This window comes from Oncorhynchus tshawytscha, linkage group LG14 (assembly GCF_018296145.1).
Source record: "Oncorhynchus tshawytscha isolate Ot180627B linkage group LG14, Otsh_v2.0, whole genome shotgun sequence".
Taxonomy (NCBI): Eukaryota; Metazoa; Chordata; class Actinopteri; order Salmoniformes; family Salmonidae; genus Oncorhynchus; species Oncorhynchus tshawytscha.
In genome coordinates this window covers 8538317-8562940 of record NC_056442.1, presented here as the reverse complement: position 1 = coordinate 8562940, position 24624 = coordinate 8538317, and the positions used below count along the sequence as shown (strand labels likewise).

Below are 24624 nucleotides of genomic sequence, written 5' to 3'. Positions count from 1 at the left end.
ATTACCAGTATTCCTGGATTGTGATTAAAACCGTATTTATCAATGAATTTGTGTGTGTTGGATGTTGGATGTTCTGATGTGCCTTCGGTGACTTTAAATACACAAAATATTTGTTCATAGCCATGTACACTGAATAGAATTGCATTTTAAATCTCACAGTGTACATATTAACTCTCAAGGAAGTGTTGCTTTTTGAATACTCAAAAGGGTTCATTTAACACTGGATTAGTGGGATTCATGTGTACACTGAAAGTGTTACATTTAACACTGTCCCAGTTTAATTTGCTATGTACAATTATGATCTTCGACGGCAATCATGGACTGTAGGTCTGTGCCTCCTACAAATTGGGTATTCATACTGTAGTACATGTCCAAAAAATGCTTCACACTCTGCCTCTCCACCATCCAGCCATCTAGCTTGATTAACCTTTGCGCACCGAACCCGTTAGCGGGATGACATTCGACAACATACGTTGGTCGCTACATAAAAAGTCATTTTAAGCATTCATGAAAATACAAGTGTCTCACATGTTTCGAAAGCCTAGAATCTTGCTAATCCAACGGCGTTGTCAGATTTAAAAAAGGATTTCCTGCGAAAGAATACGATGCGATTATCTGAGGATAGAGCCCCATAAAAAACAACTATTTCAACCAGCACAGGCGTAACAAAATCACAAACTGCAATAAAATAAATTGTTTACCTTTGACGATCTTCGTCTGTTTGCAATCCCAATGCTCATTGTTACACAATGAATGGTCTTTTGTTTGATAAAATCAGTTTTTATAGCCTAACACGAAGCATTTTGTGAACCGCTTGTGTTGTGAATTCCGTCTCATTCCATTTTCGACGACACATTCGATGTAAATAGACACACTAAACGTGACTTTTCCAGTCATGTTTGGTTTCATTGCAATCAACCGGTTTGTTTGTAACACAACCAAACCTGATGGGTCATTTCGCGGGACATATTGACTGAAAGAAACCGGTTTGAAGACAACAAGTAATGACATCATTGTACACCAATGATATGACCGCTGTTTCATTGATTGACTGTATTTTAACCCAATGACCACTGATCGTCTTGAAATCTAGCTGGGTAGATAGCCAATGAGCTGAGGTAAATGGCAATATGTAATGTTTATGTGTTGGAAGACCAACCCATGTAGTAAACTCCGGCGTAAAGAGGTTCATTCGCCATTGAAGATTCATACCGGAAGGAGCCACGCATGTTACGCACAGCGTTGTTTTGGTAAAGCGCATCTTCAGCTGTTTATATATCAATCAGTATGGCGACAAAGTCAGGGAAAGCTAAATCTAAGTCTAGATATACAGATGTACACACAATTTTAGAAGAAATTGATCGGGAAAGTGAGACAGATTGTTGGAGGACGATTCAAAATGGAGGAATATTTTCTGAACGGAGAGGACATCGTTTCGGACTGGTAAGTTTTTCTCATGCTAATGCCGTTGTTTGAAATTAATAATATAAAATATTATTTGTGAAATGAAATAGCCTATTTGAGGCTGTTGAGGGGAGGGCAGGCCCACAACAATGGCCAAAGTGAAATGGAGACAGTAGATACAGCTGGTCTGATGTAATATAATAAAGACAGTAGATCTAGCTGGTCTGTCATAATATAATAGGGACAGTAGATCTAGCAGGTCTATAATAATATATTCAACCTTATGTTCCCTGTAACTCTATATATATCTTTATTATAACTGTTGATACAGGGCTCATTTTCTGTCACAGTGACACTGACTCTGAATGGGAGCCCCCAGTGCCAAGGTGTCCATCCCCCACTGAAGCTGGTTCATCCAGCTCCTGCCACAAGTGGTGTTCATCTGCCCAAATGTATTTCTGCAGGCATGGATGTGCCTCGGGGCCAAAAGGGCACAGCATGGAGGCGTCGCTGTGTTCTTTGCAAAATGAAGTCCCCCATCACCTGCACCACATGCTTGGTGACCCTCTGCTTTACAGCAGAAAGAGACTGCTATGGCACCTGGCATCAGCAGCACAATATTGTGTAGAGGACTGAGGGTCTTCCAAATATTGAAAGTGTTATTTTGTAAATGTATATATATATTTTTCATGTTTTTTTCTCCATTTTTTGGGGGTGTGTGTTAGAATACCATTTTGGTATTTTGTATACAGTTATTCCATTCAAAATGTATAACTTCACCAATTTGGCCACTTGGGTACATTTGGGCTACTTGTGTTGGACACCTGGGTGACTTCATGATAAATGTCATGTAGCAAACTCATTTTGGAAGTTACCATTCTGAAACTTTACACAAGTACAGTTTCCCTCTTATGATTTTCACTGAAATTGTCCCCATCATCCTATCTGAATGTTTGTTTTGTCTTGTTCATTTTAAAGATGATGATACAACAATAAAAATGAAAAAAACGTATGTTTTTTTCATTGTATTATCGAAACCAAATCTATTGTGTTATATTCTCCTACATTCAATTCACATTTACACAAACTTCAGAGTGTTTTCTTTCAAATTAAACCAAGAATATGCATATCCTTGGTCCTGGGCCTGAGCTACAGGCAGTTAGATTTGGGAATGTCTTCAGGCGGAAATTGAAAAAAGTTGGGGGTAGCTGTAAGAGGATTTATTAAAGCAAAGGCCCTGGGCCGTGACCTACAGTGTAAGTATTCCATTACTCTGAAGTTGGACCTGCCAGACATACTGTAAAATTGTCAGAGTAAGGAACCATCCACACTATAGGTCAGCCTGCCTGGGGGGAAGCCTTATGTAGCGGCACAGAACCAACAACACACTTAACCCGCATGGTCCCGGGGGATTAGACTAGTCAGAAAGTGCCCCAAAATCTACAACCCATTGCTTAAAACAACCCTTTCCCTTGAAAGTTATAGTAAGTACGGCATCAATGAATCATTGAGTATTTGACTCCACCTCCTGAATTTATGTTACTGTTACTAGTAAAGCCAATAGGGTTTTGCATGCCAAAGTGCAGCCTACTCATTGTGGTTGCCGCCAACAGAACAGCACATCTAAGGAGACATTGAGATGTAACCAATAAAAATCACTCATACAATATAGGCAATATAACACGATGGAGTCATAACTGTTATGACTCTGATTATTACCAGTACCCTTATGGGGCAAGTGGTGTGATTGTGTGGGTTGCATTAGAGTGGGACTATGTTCTGTATTTCCTGGAGGGGATCTCAACCCAGCATTAGAGTGGACAGCTGTCAGAAAGGTGTCGGAGGCAGCTGTGGAATAATGGTGATACGGAGGCATTGACTAACCAATAGGCACCATTGGGAACTAATTCCCACTTTTCCCACTTTTATTACACCAATGATCAATCTCCTTTGATCCATTACTATTATGATTCTTGAATGCAATAATCCCACGACAAAATACAGCCAATCACAAGCACTCTATGTTGTGATCCAACTTTACATAGTATCGGCATATAATACCTCATATGCAGTGGTTTCAAGAGTTAATCATATACAGTATGCAATATTTATCCACCCTAAGGTACCGTGAGGATCTGGCGACTACATATAGACGGTGGAAATGAATTTCTTCGCAGCCTATCAGTTCTCTCAGGTAGAAAACAATAGTGTATATGAATAATTGCAGGGGAAACTGCTGCGGTAGGCAGTTCAATCCCCAGGCACCCCCATCTTCAATAAGGTTGCTGATGATAGATTTGTATACTTCCTTACTTAAAACTTCATAATGGGATCCATGGATCTCAATCCCAAAGTTGTGTTGTGTAACATACCATTATTAGTTTCATCTAAGAATAACAGGACTCAGCATTTTGAGCAGACAGTGGTATGGTAATTTCCCCACCCAGCTTGTTTCATGAAATAATTATCAACACATCCAACCCTGGATGATATTCCTGTATTTTTGAAATAAGGTATACTTTCTTTGAGTCACCCACATTTAGTCTAGGATACGGCTACTCTGTTTAATTTCCACATTCTCCCCATACGGTACACTCTCCCCTCCTCCCTTCTCTTCTCTCCAACTTCCATACTAAAATAAAATGGTGTTGCCACTCATGAGAACACTAATCATTTCTGCCAATCTGAGTTTGCTTTTTAACATTTTAATAGCAGATATTTTTCTTGGACTTCACCTCTCTTTGACCTTGTGATACCACCTCAATACCTTGCAAATAACCCCACCAACGCGAGAAGAGCCAACCCAAATTCCATTACCAGCTGGGTTGCTGTTTCCAAAGCCTGCCAAATGAACTGAACTCAATTACGAACATGTCTTTGGGGCTTGAGGAAATGGTGCAGTACTCAGTAACAGTATCCCTTGCAAGACGTTGAAACGCCTCCTAGAATGCTCCTATGTTTGTGTCCAGTCAGCTTACTTTTCCTGACCATTCAAAGCCTTTCCTCTTGACCAGAACACCCTGTTCTAATCCAGTGATCTGCTAGATTGACAAAAACCTGCCTTATGCTGCATTCTGTTATCTAATGCACAGTCTCTCACCAAAGTTTACCTGGCCCTACATCAATCAATGTGACAATATCCAAGTGCATCAAACACAGATCTTTGTGAAAGCAAAAAGCCAGTAGCTTGCAGGGCACCAGATAACAGCAAAGATGGTTTGAACCACAGGGATCACTCTCCAATAAAGCTTGAAAAGCTAAAAACATGTTGTTGGCCTGAGAGAAGTCCTCATATGGCAAGAAAGTACATGGCTTGTCACCAAGGGAGTAAGAACATATTTGCGTTGAGAGTATGAGAGGAAGCTGTGTTCGCAAGTCCTTGCATTATCACATAAACCCATTCATTGATGTCAGAAAACACTTTGAACTTGAGATTACATACATTTGCCATGAATTAGAATACAAATTAGAATGTCTACGCTTCATATGTGCAGTTATTTGATGCAGGGTTGCCTCTGAACTGAATTGTTCTATCGTGAGGTGTTACAGTTTAGGGTTTCCTATATTTCCGATGTCGTATGTGACGGCTCATGTATGTCACTGGTTTCGACCTACATATGGTCAATATTAGTTGTGGTTAGGTGTCTGAAATAGCAGTCCTAGTTCTTGTCAGGACATGTCACAACTAATAACAACATTACAGTTTCCGTTCATCGAGGGACCTTCCAGTTTGTACATTTTTATCGGCCCAAGGGGGTCTTAGGAGGGATGACAGACATATTGTGATAGATGGCTGAAATGTTTGGTCCGGGAAAGTCACAAAAAGCACTCTAGAGGTCAGTAAACCCCACGTTGCGGAAGAAAAAACATCTACTTCTGTATCTACAGAATCTACCCCAAAGTTTGCCCTTCGCCATATTCTCCTTGAAAAAGAGACCACCATTCCAAATCCTACCTACACTCTTATGTTTATAGTAGACAAGACCCCGATGGATCAAAAATGAATTGTGTAAGGCATTTAACATTCACACCATCCGCACGACTCTTGCACTAACACCTGATTGTCAAACAAACAGAATACACCAGAGACACATCTCGTGTGTTTTTCTACTTCAAAGAGATGGCATTGAACATGCTGCACCAATTAAACCAAATTGGTTGGTGCATTCATATGGCTGTTGTATGTTTTGGTATGTGTTTGAGTCCCCCGAAGAGCCTAATACATCTCATTGGCTTTATTGTGATAGGCTTTTCTTCAAATAATCCTTCCCCTATGTCTTCTTTGTTTCTCCCATTTAATTTGATATGGAGGTGTTTCTGTTTGTGGGATGCCAATGCAGATATTATACCATGCCGTTCTGAATTTGTCATTCCCTGCACTAAATCCATTATGGGCCAAGCCACTCTTTCAGTGTTATGGTAATGACTGAATCCCCATTGTTACGTAATGACAGAATCATTGTCACAATTGGGAGAAGGATGCGATCTAAAATGGTCGGGGTAACTTTGGTCCATAGTTCCAGATTACTGACCCCACAAGTCCTGCTCATAGTCCCAAAATCCACAGGAAAACATTCATGCTAATGTATAATTCCAGCCACTGAAATTGAGATTTAGTTCTACAGAGAACCCCTCTGAATAAATTCTATCTGATGTTCTTCTCTTTATCTTTTTTTCCAGGCCTCCTGACACACTTTCTGCTCATTCATCAACAGCATAGTGAGTGAGAGGGAGGAGGGATGGTTCTGCATCAAAGGACTGTCTCGGTGACTGGGGGAATACATCCCTCTCTTCAGTGTGTGTTTGATGATGCCTTTCTGTTTTAAGAACTCAATGACACACTTCAGCTGGGTATTAGCCTACTTACTCATCTTTCCTGTGTTGTCTTCTATTCAGACCTGGGTTCAAATACTATATGAGTTTTTTTCAAATATTTGCAGTGCTCTTCTTAGTCTGCCTGGAGTGCCAGATGGGCAACGTCAGCACTTTTGCAACTATTCTATTGGTTCCATTACACCAGGTAAACTCAATCAAGATCATATCAGAAATAATTTCCAAAACTATTTGAACCCAGGTCTGGTTCTCTTTGACTTATAGACAAGCTGCTGGATTTTTCCTCTTACTGTATAATGTATATTATCTAGTATGTCAGAAGTTATGTCCTAGTTCATGCATCGTATCAGTATACTTGGAATATAACTGGAACAACTTTTAAGGTTGACTTTAAACTTCAAAAGATGCTACCTTAACGGTGCGCCTTCTGTTGCAAAATAACATCCTCTTATATAAGATCATCTTGAAGAGGGGCCGTAACGAAGCCTGAAGCTACCCAATGGAGTATAGCTTACTGATCTGAACTGAACTTAAAAGGGTAGTCCCATGTGATATTAAAGCAACGGAAACCAGTGAACATTGTTAGTAGAAGTGATACACTATTTAGGTTTGGTACCAACATTATAGTATTGTCTTTGTCATGGGGGAGGGAGGGGGCTCTGTGGATTTGGAGAAGGAGAGTGTTGCCCAATGTTTTCAAGTGATACCCACTCAATAACTTATTTTTGTGGCAGAGAGAGGAGAAGACAAGATAGTGGAGGTTGTCTGTTTGGATACTGGGTGACGTGGGAGGCATGGCCACGACTGATTAAAGGTAGAGGGATGTGTCCCTGGGTCTAAATGTACTGTATAATCAAAATAATGACTTACGCTTTAGCAATACAATGCTGGCTTATTCAAGAATCCATTCCACACTAAAAAAAACAGCCAAAGAGTGGACCTTTACTGAATTATACAGTATGGTTTGGCTGTCTTAATTTCAATGGGAAGAGGATGCTTCAGTGTTTTATTAGTTAAAGCTGCGCTATGCAGAAATTGCTCCACCATTTCCTGGTTGAAAAAAATTCTAATAGTTCCCCTAAATTCCGTTTGAGAAGTAAGTATATGTTTTAATTTTTTTATTTTCCATAACCAAAAATATTGTATTTTCAGCTGATGGGAAGCTGGTGTACAAAACTGAATGTAAAAGACACAAAAACAGAACAGTATGGAGCATAGAAATAGCGCACATATAGTGCTTCTTAGACTTTCTTTCAATGAGAATGACAGATCTATGACAGATTCACATTTCTATGTGAATTTGGTCAGGTTACCCAAAAAGTTCAATATTGCAACTTTAAATTACTGTGGTTTCTGCTTTACCTCCTGTTTCTGCATTTGTCTCAACCAAGGTTGCCATATAACCGTCACTATCCTTGATATACTGGCTTCTCTCAACTCATGTTAATGATGAATCCATTGTTTTGTCCAGTAAGGATACAGGATTAAAGACATGCTCCTGAACTTTAGAGACTACAAAGTATTTTTGAAATCTCCCGCTTTGGGCTGGATGTGTCAATGTGTAGTTCATACATGCATAATCTATGATCAGAATTATTGTCTTACCACCAAATCCCTAGTTTGAAAGCCACTGTATTTCTGAAAGCTGTGCTGCCCTACATTTCCCCCCACGTGGGTCAGCCCCCTCATGATTAGTTCAACAATTGAGCTTAAGCCCCTCGCCATGTGAGTGACAGCTAGCAAGAGGCATATCATGCACACACAGCAGAGAGAGAGAGAGAGAGAGAGACAGAGAGAGAGAGAGAGAGAGAGAGAGAAAGAGAGAGAGAGAGAGAGCAATGACGTGGTGCACATGTCTGCAAATATGTGGTGTAGTACGCAATTTTCTGGGACCACTTTTGGCTCGTGGGTGCTACTTTCAGAACTACTGGCTAAAAAGTCATCTAAAGTACCGGGAAAATGTCTTTAAATCCTTTTTCACTCAGGGTAAGGCGTTACTTGCGAGAGGTCATTTTAGGATAGGGCCTACTGTATGATACTTGTAAAAGTCACACTGTTGAAGTCTTTGGTGGCTTTTTTAATGGATACATGCTAAAAGAGACATCTGGCTTGTTCACAGACAGAATTCAAAGCAGAGGTTTGTAATTTAGTTGCTGCCAATCAAGAGTGAACGGAGGAGCTTGACACAACGGAAACCTGACAATTCTTTCAAGTTGTGGACAAGAAAACAATGATCCATGCCAGCTTACCCTGTCATTTCTTAGGCAAGTGATACATGCGTTTTCAGTATCCAGTACAGTTTGCAGTACAGATTTCTCAGAGATTCCGCTCAACATTAACCTTGAATCACCAGGCCTTTCCTCAATGAAAGCATACATATTTCTCCACCAGCTCCATCCAAAATCGTTCATTCTGTACATTCATCCCGTTTCTCCATTCTCCTGTGAGTCTTTAAACAGCTTTACGGCGGATTGATTGGTGACTTCGCCTGGATCAGCATGTTTGAACCGAGCAGCGCTCAGAGAGAACACCGTAGCGGGCTTCCATTTGTTTTCCCAGTGACAGAAGCAATATCTATCCTGTAGACTCATTAGAAGACAGGGAACAGAGTGAGTAGCAGCTGGGCTCAGGGGAGAAGAGGGGTGGAGGAGAGGGATTGGGGGGGAAGACATTTCTTGCAGCACATGCCTTAAGATGATTTAATGTTAGCCCTTTCCTGATAGCACCTTGGCCTCATCTATCAGCCATTGTGGGTTTATTTATGGGTGTCTCTGAGGCTGTAGTCGCTGTGACAGACAGTGTAGGGGAGTGAGAATAGCTCTATCTTGGTATCACTGGGTCTTTGAGTTGATCTCTGTACCCACCAGGAGAGAGCTTTGTTTCAGCTGAAATGAATAGTCCCAATGAGACACTGACACTGTCCTAATATGGACACAATGTGTATTGACTACCAAATGTATGTAATGGTAACCAAGACACACAGCCAAAAGCTGGAACACAATGTACTGGCAGTCAAGTAAACCAATTCATTCTGAAAGGTATTCTAGCTTTCCAAGGCCGGACAAATAAAGAGGAGTTATTTTGATGCTCTTGCAAGACATTCTGTATATCCAACCTGGTCAAAGAGCATTTCATATTATTCTGTACGTAAATCCGCGATGCAGCATTTAGTATGATATGTTACGTTTCATATGGAATTTATTAATTTGTGGATGTCCATGACCATTTAGTATGATATGTTACGTATTACAATTTGTATTATATGTTTTGAATTTTCAAAATGTACAATGTGTTACATATTTGCAAAACATGTTACGAATTTTAGCCGGGTGGCTAATGTTAGCTAGCTGGCTAACATTAGCTAGGCTGGGGGTTAGGAGTTAGGGTTAAGGTTAGGGTTATGTTTATGTTTAGAAATTAGGTAAAAGGGTTAGGGTTAGGGTTAGCTAACATGCTAAATAGTTGCAAAGTAGCTAAAAAGTACTAAGTAGCTGAAAAGTTGGTAATTAGCTAAAGTTGTCTGTGATGAGATTCAAACTCACAACCTTTGGTTTGTTATAAATCCAAGTTATACGCCCAGCCATCCACCCCGACTAACCACCCTAATTTCATTTCTGTCTTACGTAACCATCTGTCTTATGTAACCATACGAAATGTAACATGTCATACATTGTTGAGAGTCCCGGATTTACTTTTACTATGTTACGTCTTGTCTATGAGACCAGGCTGGTACATCCTGTCCACTGTATGCAATTCTCTGAAACAGTAAACAAACTGGAGTCTCACTCCCTCTGCTGTACACTCAAGGTAAATGTGTAGTGTGTGCCTGCCTGCCTACCTCCTTTCTAACTGTCCACCATATTCATTCCATCAGGAGATTAATTAAAAGAGAACCATACTCAGTAATTATGAAATGTTCTCTAACTATATCTAGCTAAATACAGTATTACAAATAATCTACTAATGAATACCAACTCATTGAATCCATTAGGTGACATTATGTGTATGTTTGGACATTTCAGTAGATTCAGCTGTGTGATAATTACATATTTAATTCATAGCAATAAAAGATGGATGAAACCTGCAGTTGAAATACATGACATGATGACCTAGGAAGCTTTTGAAAGAGTTTCATTGGTTTGTACACTGCCTCTAGACAACTGCTGACATATTTGTGTGTACAGTAATGCATCCAGAGTTCCCACCATTCATTTTCTAAGCAATCTCCTCTCTTCTCTTCTCACAGTAATTATATTTATTTGGAGGCTTTTATTATTCAGAGTAAAACGCTTTCAACCTTGCAAGAATCAAGAGAGGGTGTCGTTGTCATGGATTACATCTCAAATGGCACCTTATTCCCTGTCTAGTGCACTACTTTTGAACAGAACCGATAGGTGCGCTATTTAGGGCAATAGGGTGCCAATTGGGATGCACTCAAGGTACAAGCCGCTGGACAGAAAAAATAAATCAACTCATCTTTTGTTGGGTTTTCTAAAGTCCAGTTACCTTGTCATGTTGCCAGGTAACTGCAGTCATGTGTGAGGGTTTTTTGTCACATACATGGTTAATGGTATTCCTGGGCACCGAAACAGAGTTCTTAACAGACACCCTGTGAAATGACTTGAAGCCATCCTCTCTTGATACCTGCACAGGGTGCAACACACACACGTGTACACACACCATACACACACACACATACGCGACTGCACGCACGCACTTGGCGCACAAACACACACAGAAAAAAATACTAGAGCCCTACAAAACCCAGAAACATATCACTACACCTTCATCCCCAATACCCCTATAATGTCTTCTCCTCTTCAAATGGCAAAGCTCATCTCCCTTTCTTTAAACCTGCTGATGTTGGATAATAGGAACTGAAGGAAGGCTCTTAGCAAAGATGTCTGAGCTACTTAGCTAATACAAGTTCCAGAATGTAATTCTTTATGATAAAGCGGAAGGGATTAATGTAAGGCTTATTTCAATATGCTCTATGTAGTCATGATTCACTCTATTTGATGTGTTTGCCAAAAAAAGAAATAAATTGTGAGTAAAAGGAAGACTTGACATAAGTCAATAACAAAGCTAATCCCCTTTATCCTCGCTGCAACAGCACACCAGATACAGTTGTAACATGCTTAGGCCAATAACATGCAATCTCCAAAATCAACTTTTGTCAGAATTCTCACTTCTGTACTGCACTAACAATACGTTCTGTGTCTTTAAGGGAATCCAGGAATGTGCTTTAATACGATCTGACAGTCATTAGATTATACACACTTTACAGAAAAGGATAGATTTCCCTGGATGGACATTCAGGCTTTCATTTGGTTCACTATGAGGTAGGTCCAGTTTTGAACAGCTGTGAGTAGAGATATCCGTCCCAGCTCTGTGAACCTTCAACCGGGCATGAGTCTGCCCGACAGCAACCTGGGAGAGTCCAGAACCTAAAATCTCCATATTTAAGTTATCTTGATTCTGTCCGCTCCTTTCCCTGTTGAGGTTGGTGAAATTCCAATCACAGACACCCACCTGCCAAAAGCCAATGTTTCTTGCGATTCCATTTGTGTCTCTTTACTCAAATTTCCAACAGTGTTAAAACTGAAATCCTTAATTGAAACAATTATCAAGTGGCCACCCCGCCTGTGTTTTTGGTAGAAAGCTGAGGGACGGAGCCCAAGAAATCAAACCAGTCTCAAATTCAAAGAGAGAGCTATGGATACAAGGACTGACCATCCATGATATCACAATGATAGTTTCAACCATGTTTTGAAGCTATATGGTATTTGGTTCCATTTACAGTGGAGTAAAAACGAGCGTATATTTTGTGTTCGGATGGGGTACGACAGTTGAACTTAGCTCACGAGGATTCTAGCTTTGATAAACCACCTAATTGAAAAAGATACAGCTAGTTGTTAATATTCAGTGCAACGTGTAAAGTGCCATACAGACACATTTCATTTCACCGCTTTCTGTTTATATACAGCCTCTTCATGCCCTTACAGGAGAGCTGCTTAGCGAGGACTTGCCATCTCTTTTGCTTGAAGCATTACCGGCCGAACTCGGATGGAAAACCATTTTGGGGTAGGCTTTGTAAGTACCTTGAGAGCGTTGGGTGCCTCTGGAGTGCTCCGACGGTTTGGATCCAACTCTTGCGTTTAGCTCTGTGGGTGTGATGCGGCTCTCGTTTCAAGTACAAATGTAGAATGCGGGCTCTCAACGTGAAGGGTATCAGAAGAAGTTATTGCCATGGGCTGTGTAATGTTCCTTTTATGAAGAGAACTGCAGGTAAAGCATGAGTCAATACAGCCTAGTTTAGTGTATCTATCTGCATGGGTTATCATGAATCATTGTCCCACCTACTCAGCTAAAAAAAAAGAACCCTGATTGAAGAACCCAGTTTGTAATGGATACACAGAAAACAATAATAGCCTGGAGAAAACAAACAGTAATCAGATCACTGGCTCAGCTGAACACATTAAAACAAGTGAAAAATGTGAACGTCATGGGATACCCAGTAAAATGTCCACATCATAGGTACAATAGTGTTTTTGTATATTTGTGAAATAGTTTTGTTCAAGTAGGACTCCCACTGAGATGAAGAAGAATACCTGGCATTCTGTGTGTCTTGTCTATGCCTACAAGGATACATGAAACAAATCTTCTTGAAAGTTGCATGCATCATTTCACATAGCATCATGACACTCTACACTTTTGGTTCCAGTACACCAAATACATGAAGTATATCAAGATTTTGCTCAGCAGTATGACGTCCTTGCAGTGTTCAAAGCAGACCTGGGTTCAAATCCTATTTTGAGTCTTTCAAATCCTTGTTTAGTCTATCTGGATTGCCAGATGGGCGGGGTTTGCTATTTTGCTTATATTCTATTGGTTCCATGACACGGAGGAAACTCAAACCAAGAAATGATTTCAAATAGTATTTGAACTCTGGTCTGGTTTCAGTAAATCAAATCAAATCAAAATCAAATCAAATGTATTTATATAGCCCTTCGTACATCAGCTGATATCTCAAAGTGCTGTTCAGAAACCCAGCCTAAAACCCCAAACAGCAAGCAATGCAGGTGTAGAAGCACGGTGGCTAGGAAAAACTCCCTAGAAAGGTAAGCTCGCCTGAATTGTTTCAAGTGGGGAAAGCTGTTTAACAACACCATTTGTACTGATCAGCATGATGTAAGCAGCTGAGTCAGCTTGTTAGCCAAGGCTAAATGGCTGCCATGAGCACTAAACTTGGTCAGACATCAATGGTCTCAGTTGTAAGGCAGTCAGAATTCAGTAGCCTCAGGGGTGAGAGTGGTATATCTATAAAACTGTAAAAGCAACGCATGTGGGTGGAACTTTGAGCCGTCTAGACAAGGAGACCCAGCTCTGCTGACAACCTGCCTGTGACCCACAGGTCATAGGGCTTCTGGGCAGAGCACTCTGTTGTAATGGCGGGTTATGAAACGTCTTACTATGTTCATGTATATGGATAATTGTGCACTCATCTCACCCATGTTGTACTTCTTATATAAAAGGGCAGCTATGAATGCATCCTAGAGATGTTCATCAGTGAAGGTATTCAGCTGTTGCATGTTTGCGTCTGTGCCTCAGCATGTTTGTGTGAGTGCCCTCCTCAGATGGTCTCAGGTGCCTATAAAATCCCATGGGTCTTCTGACCCCCAATCCCCTCTTTCCCTAGATGATTTATATGCACACAGTTCTCTTATAATCAGGTGAGACAAAACTGGCCTGGAATAAAAACCTGCTCACTCTATAGTTGTATAGGACAGGGTTGGTCACCCCTTGTTGCATGTAGTCAATGTTTTACATACATTTTCAGACAAGGACACCTTTACTAATTGGTATGACTATGGCGACTCCCTGTGGTCATGCATGAATACTGCAAGTAAAAGTAAGAATCAATTCCTCTCAAATTTACACACTTGTTGCGGTCATGAAGCAATTGATTTACTTTTGATATGTGACAACTATCCAACAGTTCCAAATGTAACAGAAACTGGAAATGTTGCTCTTATATTTGTTGTGTTGTTTGTAAATGTTCTCTTCTCTATTTGGTCTGATTGAATAGCTATAATTTCCTGCTCAGTTTCTCCCATTGTGTTTGTAGTACCCATGAGCCTAGATAGACCATGTCTTGTAGAGCCTGCATTGCATATAATTTTTATTCTGTCTTAGTTGAATGAAAGACAGAAACAGCCGTGCAAATGAAAGCTCTCCCTCCTTCTCTCTCTCCCTTTCTCATTTAATGGCCAAACACACATTTCACTAACAAGCACTTGCAGGGAAAGAAAATAGAAGGAAATTAGAAGTTGATTGGGTCCTCTGGGTTTGTTTTGGAACTCTCACTCCATGGTGGTAGGAGCCAAAGGGGCCTAATGTATTCTCTATGAAATCAGGGCCTCATACATTCCTAATCTCCCCCAATGTTTTCTAACAAGGTCTGTCCTTACCAGTGCTTACAGCAGGGATCATCAACTAGATTCAGCCTCAGGTCAATTTTTTCTTAACTGGATGGTCAATGGGCCATGTAGGAATACCTTGGAACAATCAATTGAAGATGATTTCTTGGTGCTTTTAGTCTTTTATGTCTATCAATGAAAATTGTAAATATAAAAATAATTTAAAAAGTGTGGCTCAGAATACTTGGGGTGCCAAATAAAACCAGCCGCAGTCCAAATTTGGTCTGTGGGCCGCCATTTGGGGAACCCTGGATTCCAGTTACAGCAGCCCATCCAATGAGTCCTGATAGACTATAAACCAAGAGTACTGCCAAGTAGGCTTATCTGTCCAAATGCAGAGTCCCACAACCCAAAATGGGGAATTAACTATCTTTCCGACATCTACGGTGGGATTATAGCGAACAGTGAGTGTGTACTGCAGGCTTCTGATCGTCCTTCTTCGCCTGTCTCTGAAAAACTATTGAACCACCTAGTGGTCAAATATGTTATAGTCCCCGGTAGAGTAGAAAACCCAATTCCAATTCGACCACTAGCACCTATTTCCTAGCCTATACACTGTCTTGTCTAACGTTACATTTATGAGATTTGATAGGTATTAAGAATAAGACTATATCTCATATTTCACTGTTGTTTACATTCATCCAATATCTTTCAGCTCTTCAGGGATGAGGGAAGTATAGTGGGTAGGAGTAGATTTGGAATTCGGAGGTATTGCGTCACAAGTCAAAGAGCCCTCTGTGTTTCCACTCACTCGACGTTTCCTATGAAAAGGAGTTTTGCTTCAGTTGATGCGTAAATTTACGTTTTTTTGTACGTGTATATTTAATATACTTCACCTGAATGCGGTCCATTAAAAAGTTAAATTAAGTGACGAAATAGCTAAATACAAGATTGTCGACTTTTCGCTTGCTGGCCAGCTCCGCCAGCGGAGTCTAACGTCAAGATGGACCAGGCAGCGAGCCGATACCAAGTGGTGAGACAAAACAATCGACATTGTCATCTGTTTGGGAACTCCAACTAATATAAACGATAAACTATTTACATTACTTTGTGTCAAACTAGACTAGAAATGTTTAAGTTGACGGCTTGTAATCAAACTGATGTTCCTCGTGCCTGTCACTTCCGCATTATTCAGCAGCAGATCAACAGTACAATAGCTAGCTAACTTAAACGTTAGCTAAGCTAGCAAGTTCCAATTCAATTTGAGTTCAGTGTTAGCCATCCAAATGACAGCACTTTAGCTCTTAGTTAACTCCGCTTGTATTGGTTTTCTGAACGGATAACTAACTCGGCTAGCTAGCGAACGTTATTTAGCTGTATGCCAGCCAGAGCCAGGTAAGTTAACACAGGCTAGAGTTCAATTATATACAGCCATTTGTGGTAACTACCAAATCTACCTTGCTCAAGTATGTTTAGCCCCCCTCTCAAAAGCCACACCGTAGGCCTGTAACACGTGCTTAATACATGATCCCATCATAAATAAAGGTAAAATAAATACAGAGTATGTGGCCCATGGACCCACAAACAAAATATCTGTAGTGCTCAAGTACATGAGAAAAATATACCCTCCCCGCGCAAAGATGCTATTCCTAGTTGTACAATAATGGTTATTGTTCAATCCAGTTTTCTAGGTAGTTATTAGCTCTAGACAGGTCCCTGTATGATATATCTTCCATACAGGATTCAGCGTTTCCGTTAGGATTTATTTCAGCAGCAGTGACAAAGTTGTGGGGGTGGGGGCATAATGGTGGGGTTTGGGGCCAAACATTTTAGAGGTCCTCTTCTTGCGCCATACTGTTGCTGTTTTAAATATAATTTCTAGCAATCCTACACAATTAACCACGGGGTGGATAGAACATTTTATAGTTTTAAAGCTTATTTCCTGCATTTCTATAATTTGACAAATTTTCTACAATTCTACACATTTTTGCCATGGCTTATTCTGTGTTCATGTGCTGTCTGAGCGACTCAAACATAACATGCCATGTCATTTGTTTTATTTTTATTTCCCCTTTCTAGTTTTTATTTAGGTGATTTGTTAGTTCTCAAATATTATCTTATTAAAAAATATATAGCTCCATTATGTTATCTACATAGATTATTTCTGGTCTTAGTCATTTAAGTAAGTTGACACTGAAAACATTTCAACAACTCCCCCCATTTGTATTTTTTATTACTAAAAATAAATATAAAGGATATAGAAATGACAGAGTGTGTGTGTGTATATATATCACACAACATGTAAAGTGTTGGTTTCATGAGCTGAAATAAAAGATCCCAGAAATGTTCCAAATGCACAAATTTCTTACATCCCTGTTAGTGAGCATTTCTCCTTTGCCAAGATTATCCATCCACCTGACAGGTGTGGGATATCAAGAAGCCGATTAAACAGCATGGACATTGCACAGGTGCAACCTTGTGCTGGGGACAATAAAAGGCCACTCTAAAATATGCAGTTTTGTGTCACAACATAATGCCACAATGTCTGAAGTTTTGTTCAATTGGCATGCTGACTGCAGGAATGTCCACCAGAGTATTGAATGTTCATTTCTCTACCAAAAGCGGCCACCAATGTCGTTTTAGAGAATTTGTCAGTGCGTCCAACCGGCCTCACAACCGCAGATCATGTATGGTGTTGTGTGGGTGAGCGGTTTGCTAATGTCAATGTTGTGAACAGAGAGCCCCATGGTAGCGGTGGGGTCATGGTATGGTCAGGTAGAAGCTACAGACAATAAACACAATTTTATTTTATCGGTGGCAATTTAAAAGGTCAAAAATACTAAGTTTTATTAAAGATATCTGTGACAGGATAGCATATCTGTACTACCAGTCATGTGAAATCCATAGATTAGGTCCTATTGAATTTCTTTCAAATGACTGATTTCCTCATATGAACTGTAACTCAGTCAAATCAGTGAAATTGTTGCGTTTTATCTTTTTGTTCAGTGTATATATTATTTTTTAAAAACAACATTGGAGTGGAGGTTGTCATTTAGAAGTGGCGGCACACCACCACTTCTAAATGAATATACAGGAAACGCTGGTGTTCTAGCGTTGGATGGGTAATGGATAGGGGAACATTGTTCAAACTACCATTTTAATTTGGTGATACTTCCTTAATTCTCAATTTGGTAGGCACCGGTGTCTTATAAACTCCTTTTTCCGGTTTCAGATGGAACTCCGGTAACAAGGAAATATTCAGAAATCCACTTTTTGTGCCGAGTGAAAAATGACTTACATGTGTGTAAATACTTGTTTGGCTCGTGCTGTGTGGCGCGTTGTCATGTCCTGCACTTGGCCTCTAGCACCAGCTTTAGCTATGCTGCTGGAGGTTGGCTATTGCTTGGCTGTCTAGTTGTCAATGTGAATGCTGTGTATACAAGGCTAGGGTCACTTCTGGTTTAGTCCTGTATCGAACCCTCACTCTCTAAAAGCAGGAAACTTTAACTTTCATAGTCTATCGTGCCATGTGTATTTAGGTTAGCAATAATTACTTCCATAGACTGACTGATTTTGATATGGGATAAGTTAATTAGGCAGTTGTAAGCCATTGAATAATGTAGCCTACTGGCCTTAAAAGTCCAAATGTCCACTGCTGCACTATGGTGGAATGCTTGCTGACATCAGACATACCATGGTATGCCTTTCCTTTTTTGCTTCTTGATGTGCAGAACTTTTTCAGCCACAGCCATGCTATTTTGATCCTGCCTCTGCACTTTCCTCAGTCGCTAGGCAACTGTGGTTTTGCCTCCAATGTGTCATCTTTCTGTCAGGTTTTCAGTTTTGAGGGCAACCTGTATTTAGATGCATCATACAGGCTGTTTTTACAATGTACTCTCCCCAGCCATCCTTGTTATTTGTGTACACTCATTCTGAACAGGTCTTTATTAAACATGTAGGCCCAACCTATCTATTTGGACTTGTTTTTTATTGTTGTATTATACTGAGATGACCTCAGGAGTTCTTGTTTAGGCCTTGGTTTGCTGATGGTGAAATAACTAAATCACCCCTGGCCAATTATGCAGTTCTTACAGCTCTTACATAACTGGTGTCCTTGACACCGGATAGCTTCGCACTCACTCATTCTCCTGGCTTTGCACATTGACCCCACAGTGTGTAGAGCACTGCTGGACATGATGCCAAACTTCATCTACAGCTAAGCCACAAGTTAAACTCTGGTCTGTTGACCTGCGCAAAAGCCACAGCCTCAAGTGAGCTGCAAGACTAAAGCCACATTTGGCACTGCTGCCACACTGATCAAGGCCTAGGCTATGCATCCGCTTAGAATACATCATTTGTCATTGGCCAAATATAAGGCTGTGTTGTCTTCTCTAGAATCTTACTTTCACCCTTCTGTTTCTCATGACCATGTTGTCTTCTTCCAACTGGATGCTATGCTGGAAATTAGCCTAGATCACATGTTGTTTTGGATGTCTTCAGCACTCTTAGCACTGGAATCAAATGTTGCCTACTTAGTTTATTACAAAACACCAGATGATCTTTCAGTGTTGGGCCATGACCACATCTCTTCAAGTGTCTCAGTTTACAGGGCTTCCCTCTCCTTCCTCACCTTTGACAGTCTGTGTTGTGAACTTGCGACATGTTTTTTTTAAAGTGACACTTAACTCCTTCTCTATACCCCCCCTCCCCCCTTCTCTCTCAGTTTGAGAATGATGAAGACGACTCCTGTGAGCCCTCCACCAGCGCCCAGCAGCCGTGCACCTCGGCCCAGGCCAGCTTGTCCTCCCAGGCCTGCCCAGTCCCAATAGCCCTGGAGGGGGATGCAGAGGCCCCACCTCCCCCGTATGCCAGCATCGCCCTGGGAGACACCTCTTCCATGCCTGGTACAGAACCAAAGACTCCATATACTGTCTGTTATAATTTTTTTAATCCCCATTTATCCCCCCCATCCCTACTCTTCAGTTTAGCTCATGTCTTTGCTTCTGCCCTTTTCTGTGTCTCTCTGTCTTTCTGCCCCTTTCTCCATCTCATTCTCTCGTAGCGTCTGTAGCTCTTTCAAACATGCTGGAACCAGCCAGTTGCTTAAGTATAGGCCGATAGTTCACACGGCTCCTGGAATTAAGCCAATGTTATTTCCTTATTTGATTGAATTGATTTCCGAACTTCATCTTCACCTTGTGAACTGTGTTAATTGGCCATGTCTCTTCCCTGTGGTCCCCCATTAGAGAGCAGTTGTTACCCAAGTGATTTCCCCGTGCCGCCCCCATACAGCGTGGCCACCTCTCTTCCCACCTACGATGAGGCAGAGAAAGCCAAAGCGGCAGCAATGGTACTCTCTGCTGTGGAGGTGATACCAGGGGTAGAACACACACACACACACACATACACACTCACACATGTACGTGTTTAAGTATGGGATGTTTACCCATGAAAACAGGATTATTCAGCTGGAATGCTGTAAGGATCTTCAATGCTGCTGCTGTTAACTACACAGCATAACAACATATTTCCGGACCAAAACATAGCTACAACGGTATTTACAGTATGTTAGCTCTATTTTATGTAGGTTTAGTACAAATACCCATTGAACTGTGTTTCTGCTTTCTCAACGCCAAAAGAGAAGGAAATGTCGACACGCAACAGTACTATACTGCTCATCTCCTTATTCATTGGGATGACCGAGCTATTGCTACGTTTCTGCAGAAAGGGTGGATGAGTTGTTTTCCTGTCCTCTTTTGCTTAAACAGGACGATGACTTCCCTCCAAGGGATGACTTCAGCGACGTCGACCAGCTGAGGGTGGGGAACGACGGCATTTTCATGCTGGCCTTTTTCAGTGAGTGGATCTGTTGTTTGTGCACGTAACCCCCCCCCATTCTTCAGTGAGTTGACAAGCCAAATAGCCTCTTTCACTGAGTGGACTGGCCCATTTCAGTCTGAGCAGGGGAACATAACAAAATTTTGCTTTGGATGAAAATGTCAGTAAGCAGTTGAAGGTGTTTTCTATGGATTCACCACAAGGTGGCAACAGTCAGACTCATTGAAGACAACATCATCTCTTCCTCCAGTAGGAATGGAGGTGGGAAAGGTCAAAGTAAGTCAGCTTAGCTATTCTCTGGCTACATTCATATGGCCTCAGAATGTATTTTTTAAGTATGTATAGAAGGACATTCACTTTGTAATATACTGAACAGTGACTCCCTCAACAAATGTCAGTCAACCTTGAGAGTGGTGTCTGTTTGTCTGTCGGTCTGTTCTTGTAACTGCATGCTTTCTTCTGTCTCCAAACAGTGGCCTTCCTGTTCAATTGGATTGGGTTCTGTCTGTCATTCTGCCTGACCAACACCATCGCTGGCCGATACGGGGCCATCTGCGGCTTTGGCCTCTCTCTCATCAAGTGGATTCTCATCGTCAGGGTAAGTGCAGTATTGGCTTAAAGGGTCCTAATCAATGCATCTAAAATAACTTACAGTGTTGATTTTCTATTAAGGGACAGGATATACAGGCCATTACTTTAAAAGCAGCCCATACAAAGTGTCTACTTCAAACATCAATGTTACAAATGGTTTACTGTAAATGAACTGGCTAGCATTATCCTGCTTAATAGGTAGCCTAGCAGTTAAGAGCATTGGGCCAGTAACTAAAAGGTTGCTGATTTGAATCCCCGAGCCGACTAGGAAAAAAATCTTCCAATATGCCCTTGAGCAAGGCACTTAACCCTAATTGCTCTTGTAAGTCGCTCTGGATAAGAGCGTCTGCTAAAATACTCAAATGTTTATTTATTTATTTTTTTACAAAAAACTTGAAATGCTTCACTTGACTAGCATGTTATAATGAATTGAATGTTACAAAATGAATTTCAATTATGTCCAGTACATCACTGCATAGCCCAGTCATGGCTTGTGCAGCAGGAAGCAGATGCTTGCTAAGGCTTGTTAGCCCTAGATGTGAAGAGGACACCCTTAAGAGCAGGAGCCCAGGGTGCTCTCTGTGCTCCGGGCATCAATCAAAGCCCTGTAGAATTTCCACATGAAGAAGCAACACACTGGTGGATGTAGTTATTAACCCCGGGCTTTCATCATTGCTCTGGTGCACACAGCTCCTGCCACTGGATGTTGTGCAATACTAGGCTATACAGTAGTTTAGGCCTTTATCCGAGCAGTGCCAAATCAAAGGCCTGGTATCCGGGAATAGGTTGTTTTTTTTGTTGTTTTTTTTGTTTTTTGTCCTTGAAACCGGCCCATGGTCTCAATTAGGACACCCAACATTCGAGGAATTGAGGTTTGAGGAAGTCTAATCCTAGCTCAAGGAAATATTTCTCCATAGTGATTCTGATCATCTGTATGTGTTTACAGGAACTGTCATTCAAAAGTATTGTCCTGTGTTAGGAAATGTTGAATGTCCGTTTCCTGTACATTCCACTTTCCCACAGTACTCGGACTACTTTACTGGATACTTCAATGGGCAATACTGGCTCTGGTGGATTTTCCTGGTCCTCGGTAAGTTTACAGATCTGTATAGCAAATGCTGCATTCTTCAACTAGCCAATTGCTGAGGAATTAAGCTGTACTAATGTATCCACTTAGAATGTTATACACCAATGCCATCTGGTGGCTGAAATGATGTACTACTAATCTGCCCACAATAAAGTGAATTCCTTGACCTTGGATGAATAGTGGTGAAGTGTTTTTATTTATTTATTTTTTTAGTAACGATTTCGAATCCCTTCCTCAGGTCTCCTGCTTTTCTTCAGAGGGTTCGTGAACTACCTGAAAGTGCGCAACATGTCTGAAAGCATGGCTGCCTCGCACAGAACACGCTTCTTCTTCCTGTACTGAGGTATATGAAGACCTTAGGACACAGTCACCGCATACTAACATGTATAGTAGATAGTATCCTAGAGACCTTGACATTCATATAAAGGAAAAATTAAGTTATTGTTTATGAAATAACACTATATATTGTTGTTACCAATTTGTCTTTATCTAAATGGCGATGTTGTAACATCCGCTACCCGTAGTCTGTGAATTCTACAACGGTAACTTTTTCATATTTTTTTCCCCCCCACTTCCTCTGCTCCAGGTTGTTGCACCAAACATTCCTCCTTAATGTGAAATTCCCTGAGGATTTGCGACCCTCTTCTCGAATGACCAGGACAAAAAATATATATAACCGTGAAAAGACGCGAGGAAGAAAAGAACCAGTGCGTCATTACCGCTGCGGAAGTCCGCCGTCTTTCATTAAAAGCAAAAACAGCTGACTCATCTCTCTTTCAGAAAGTCCGTACAGTACAGATTAACCCAGCTAAATATACCCTGTGTTTTTATTTTATATTTCCATTGGCTTTGTTTGGCTCTTTAGATTTCAATTGCCTTCCTGATCTAACTCCTGTTATGGTCCCATCCTGCTTAATATCCCAAGTCTTGTACATTGAATACACCTTAACATGGGGTAGAATAGTCCAGTGTAGTAGCTGGGTCTACATGTTGTGGATGTTTATTGAAAAGTACACACAAGAACATGAAAGATGACTGTATACAGCCAAGAGGTCTTATGCAATTGTGTCCTTTCCTGAACTGGATGTCTGCTAATGAGGATGATGATGAAATGGTTCGTCTTATTTTTTATTTTTTTAACTTTTAGAGTTCCATTGGAGTATCAATTTGTATTTTATTCCATGATATTAATCCCCATATTTAATTGTCTTTGGTATAAACATGTTATTTGATGAAACTCCTGACTTTTATCGTGAAAGGATTGAACTGTATCACAGCTTATGCCAATTTATTATATTTGCACTTTTCAAGAACCTCTTCAGTTGTGCATTGCTTACTTGTCGTAGTGCGTAGCCTGGTCTCTTTGTCAATCCATTTTGAACTGGAATTTGTGTTTATCCCAAAAAAGGATATCTGCCTTTTTGCACTTTTTTTTATTTTAAAGAATTACATTTTCATTGAGTTGATTATTGCAATTAGCCTGGATTTTGACATTTTTAAACTTGTCGCGTTTTCTTTAATGCTCGAATGATGCCTTTCTCATTTTGTTTCTGTTACACAGAAGCCTCATCAGCAATATCAACAAAAACTTAACTCAAATGCATGATTAGTCTGGCCGAGTTGGTTATAACAGTATTCAGCTAAAGCGACGTTATTAATATTATATTTGTATGTTTGTGAAACAGCCAAACGAGTTTTGACAAATGATTATTGGAACATGCTCTGGTACTCCAGAGATGATGATGATGCGTGCTTGTTAACCCTTTAACCTGAAGTCTTTCAAAATGCCAATAAAGTTCCAAATGCACCCTTTGACTGCCTCATGTTAGAATTCATTTGATGTCGAGTAGGCCTAATCGTGCTATTGTGAGCACTGGAGGATGTTGAATAGCCTCTCATTTAGGGCTGTGTCTGAAAACGCTACTAGCTGTTAAGTCCTTGCTTCCTCCGTTCCTGTTTCCTCAATTGCTCTCAAAGCGCATTGGAGGACCGGATACAAGGTCCCGCCCTCCAACCTCTTCCTCCAGTGGTCTTTTGAGAGGAATTGAGAGACAGCCCATGACACTGATTCTCTCTAAACCCTCAGTTTATAGTTTGGTTGTTGGTTTCGTTAGATGGCGCACATTTACCTCACTCTTTGGCATTTGTGCAACCAAATATGTTTTATCGAAATGACAAAGTATAAACCTCTTCCTGAAAAGCTCATTGTTTGCCGTACAGAGGCCTGCTTCTACTGAATGCATGTGGGTTTTATTTGTTCTTTCTTTTGGCTGTCCCCAATCCAGCCTCTTTATAAACTGTTAATGAGTGACCCATTTACAGAACTCCCTTCCGGTTGGCAAATGTTTTTAAAAATTTTTATGGGGCACTTTTTTTCCTTCTCTACCCTTTTATCAGGCCGGGATAGCTTAGGCTCTACTTCTCACAACCCACCTCCTCCATCCACCCTTT

The 24624-nt window shown here is 40.8% G+C and overlaps 1 protein-coding gene across 4 annotated transcripts; it reads left to right on the top strand.

Moving 5' to 3' along the window:
• Positions 1 to 15414: 15414 nt before the first annotated feature.
• Positions 15415 to 23985, top strand: LOC112266475 (NEDD4 family-interacting protein 2). 4 transcript variants are annotated; one of them, XM_024443964.2, is made up of 8 exons: positions 15415 to 15690; positions 19381 to 19561; positions 19904 to 20007; positions 20426 to 20513; positions 20969 to 21093; positions 22110 to 22176; positions 22412 to 22516; positions 22760 to 23985. In XM_024443964.2, the coding sequence occupies exons 1-7, from the start codon at positions 15661 to 15663 to the stop codon at positions 22513 to 22515; spliced, it is 699 nt and encodes a 232-aa protein (XP_024299732.1). In that variant the 5' UTR covers positions 15415 to 15660; the 3' UTR covers position 22516; positions 22760 to 23985. The 4 variants fall into 4 exon arrangements, with proteins under 4 accessions (XP_024299732.1, XP_024299730.1, XP_024299733.1 ...); XM_024443962.2 differs by having other exon boundaries at positions 19904 to 20037; XM_024443963.2 differs by having other exon boundaries at positions 15416 to 15690; positions 19904 to 20025.
• The last annotated feature ends 639 nt before the right edge of the window (positions 23986 to 24624 follow it).

Coding starts and splice junctions, on each gene's coding strand:
- LOC112266475 (XM_024443962.2), top strand. CDS start 15,661: ATGGACCAGGCAGCGAGCCGATACCAAGTG. Junction 15,691..19,380: donor CAGCGAGCCGATACCAAGTG/GTGAGACAAAAC, acceptor CTTCTCTCTCAG/TTTGAGAATGATGAAGACGA. Junction 20,514..20,968: donor TTTCATGCTGGCCTTTTTCA/GTGAGTGGATCT, acceptor GTCTCCAAACAG/TGGCCTTCCTGTTCAATTGG.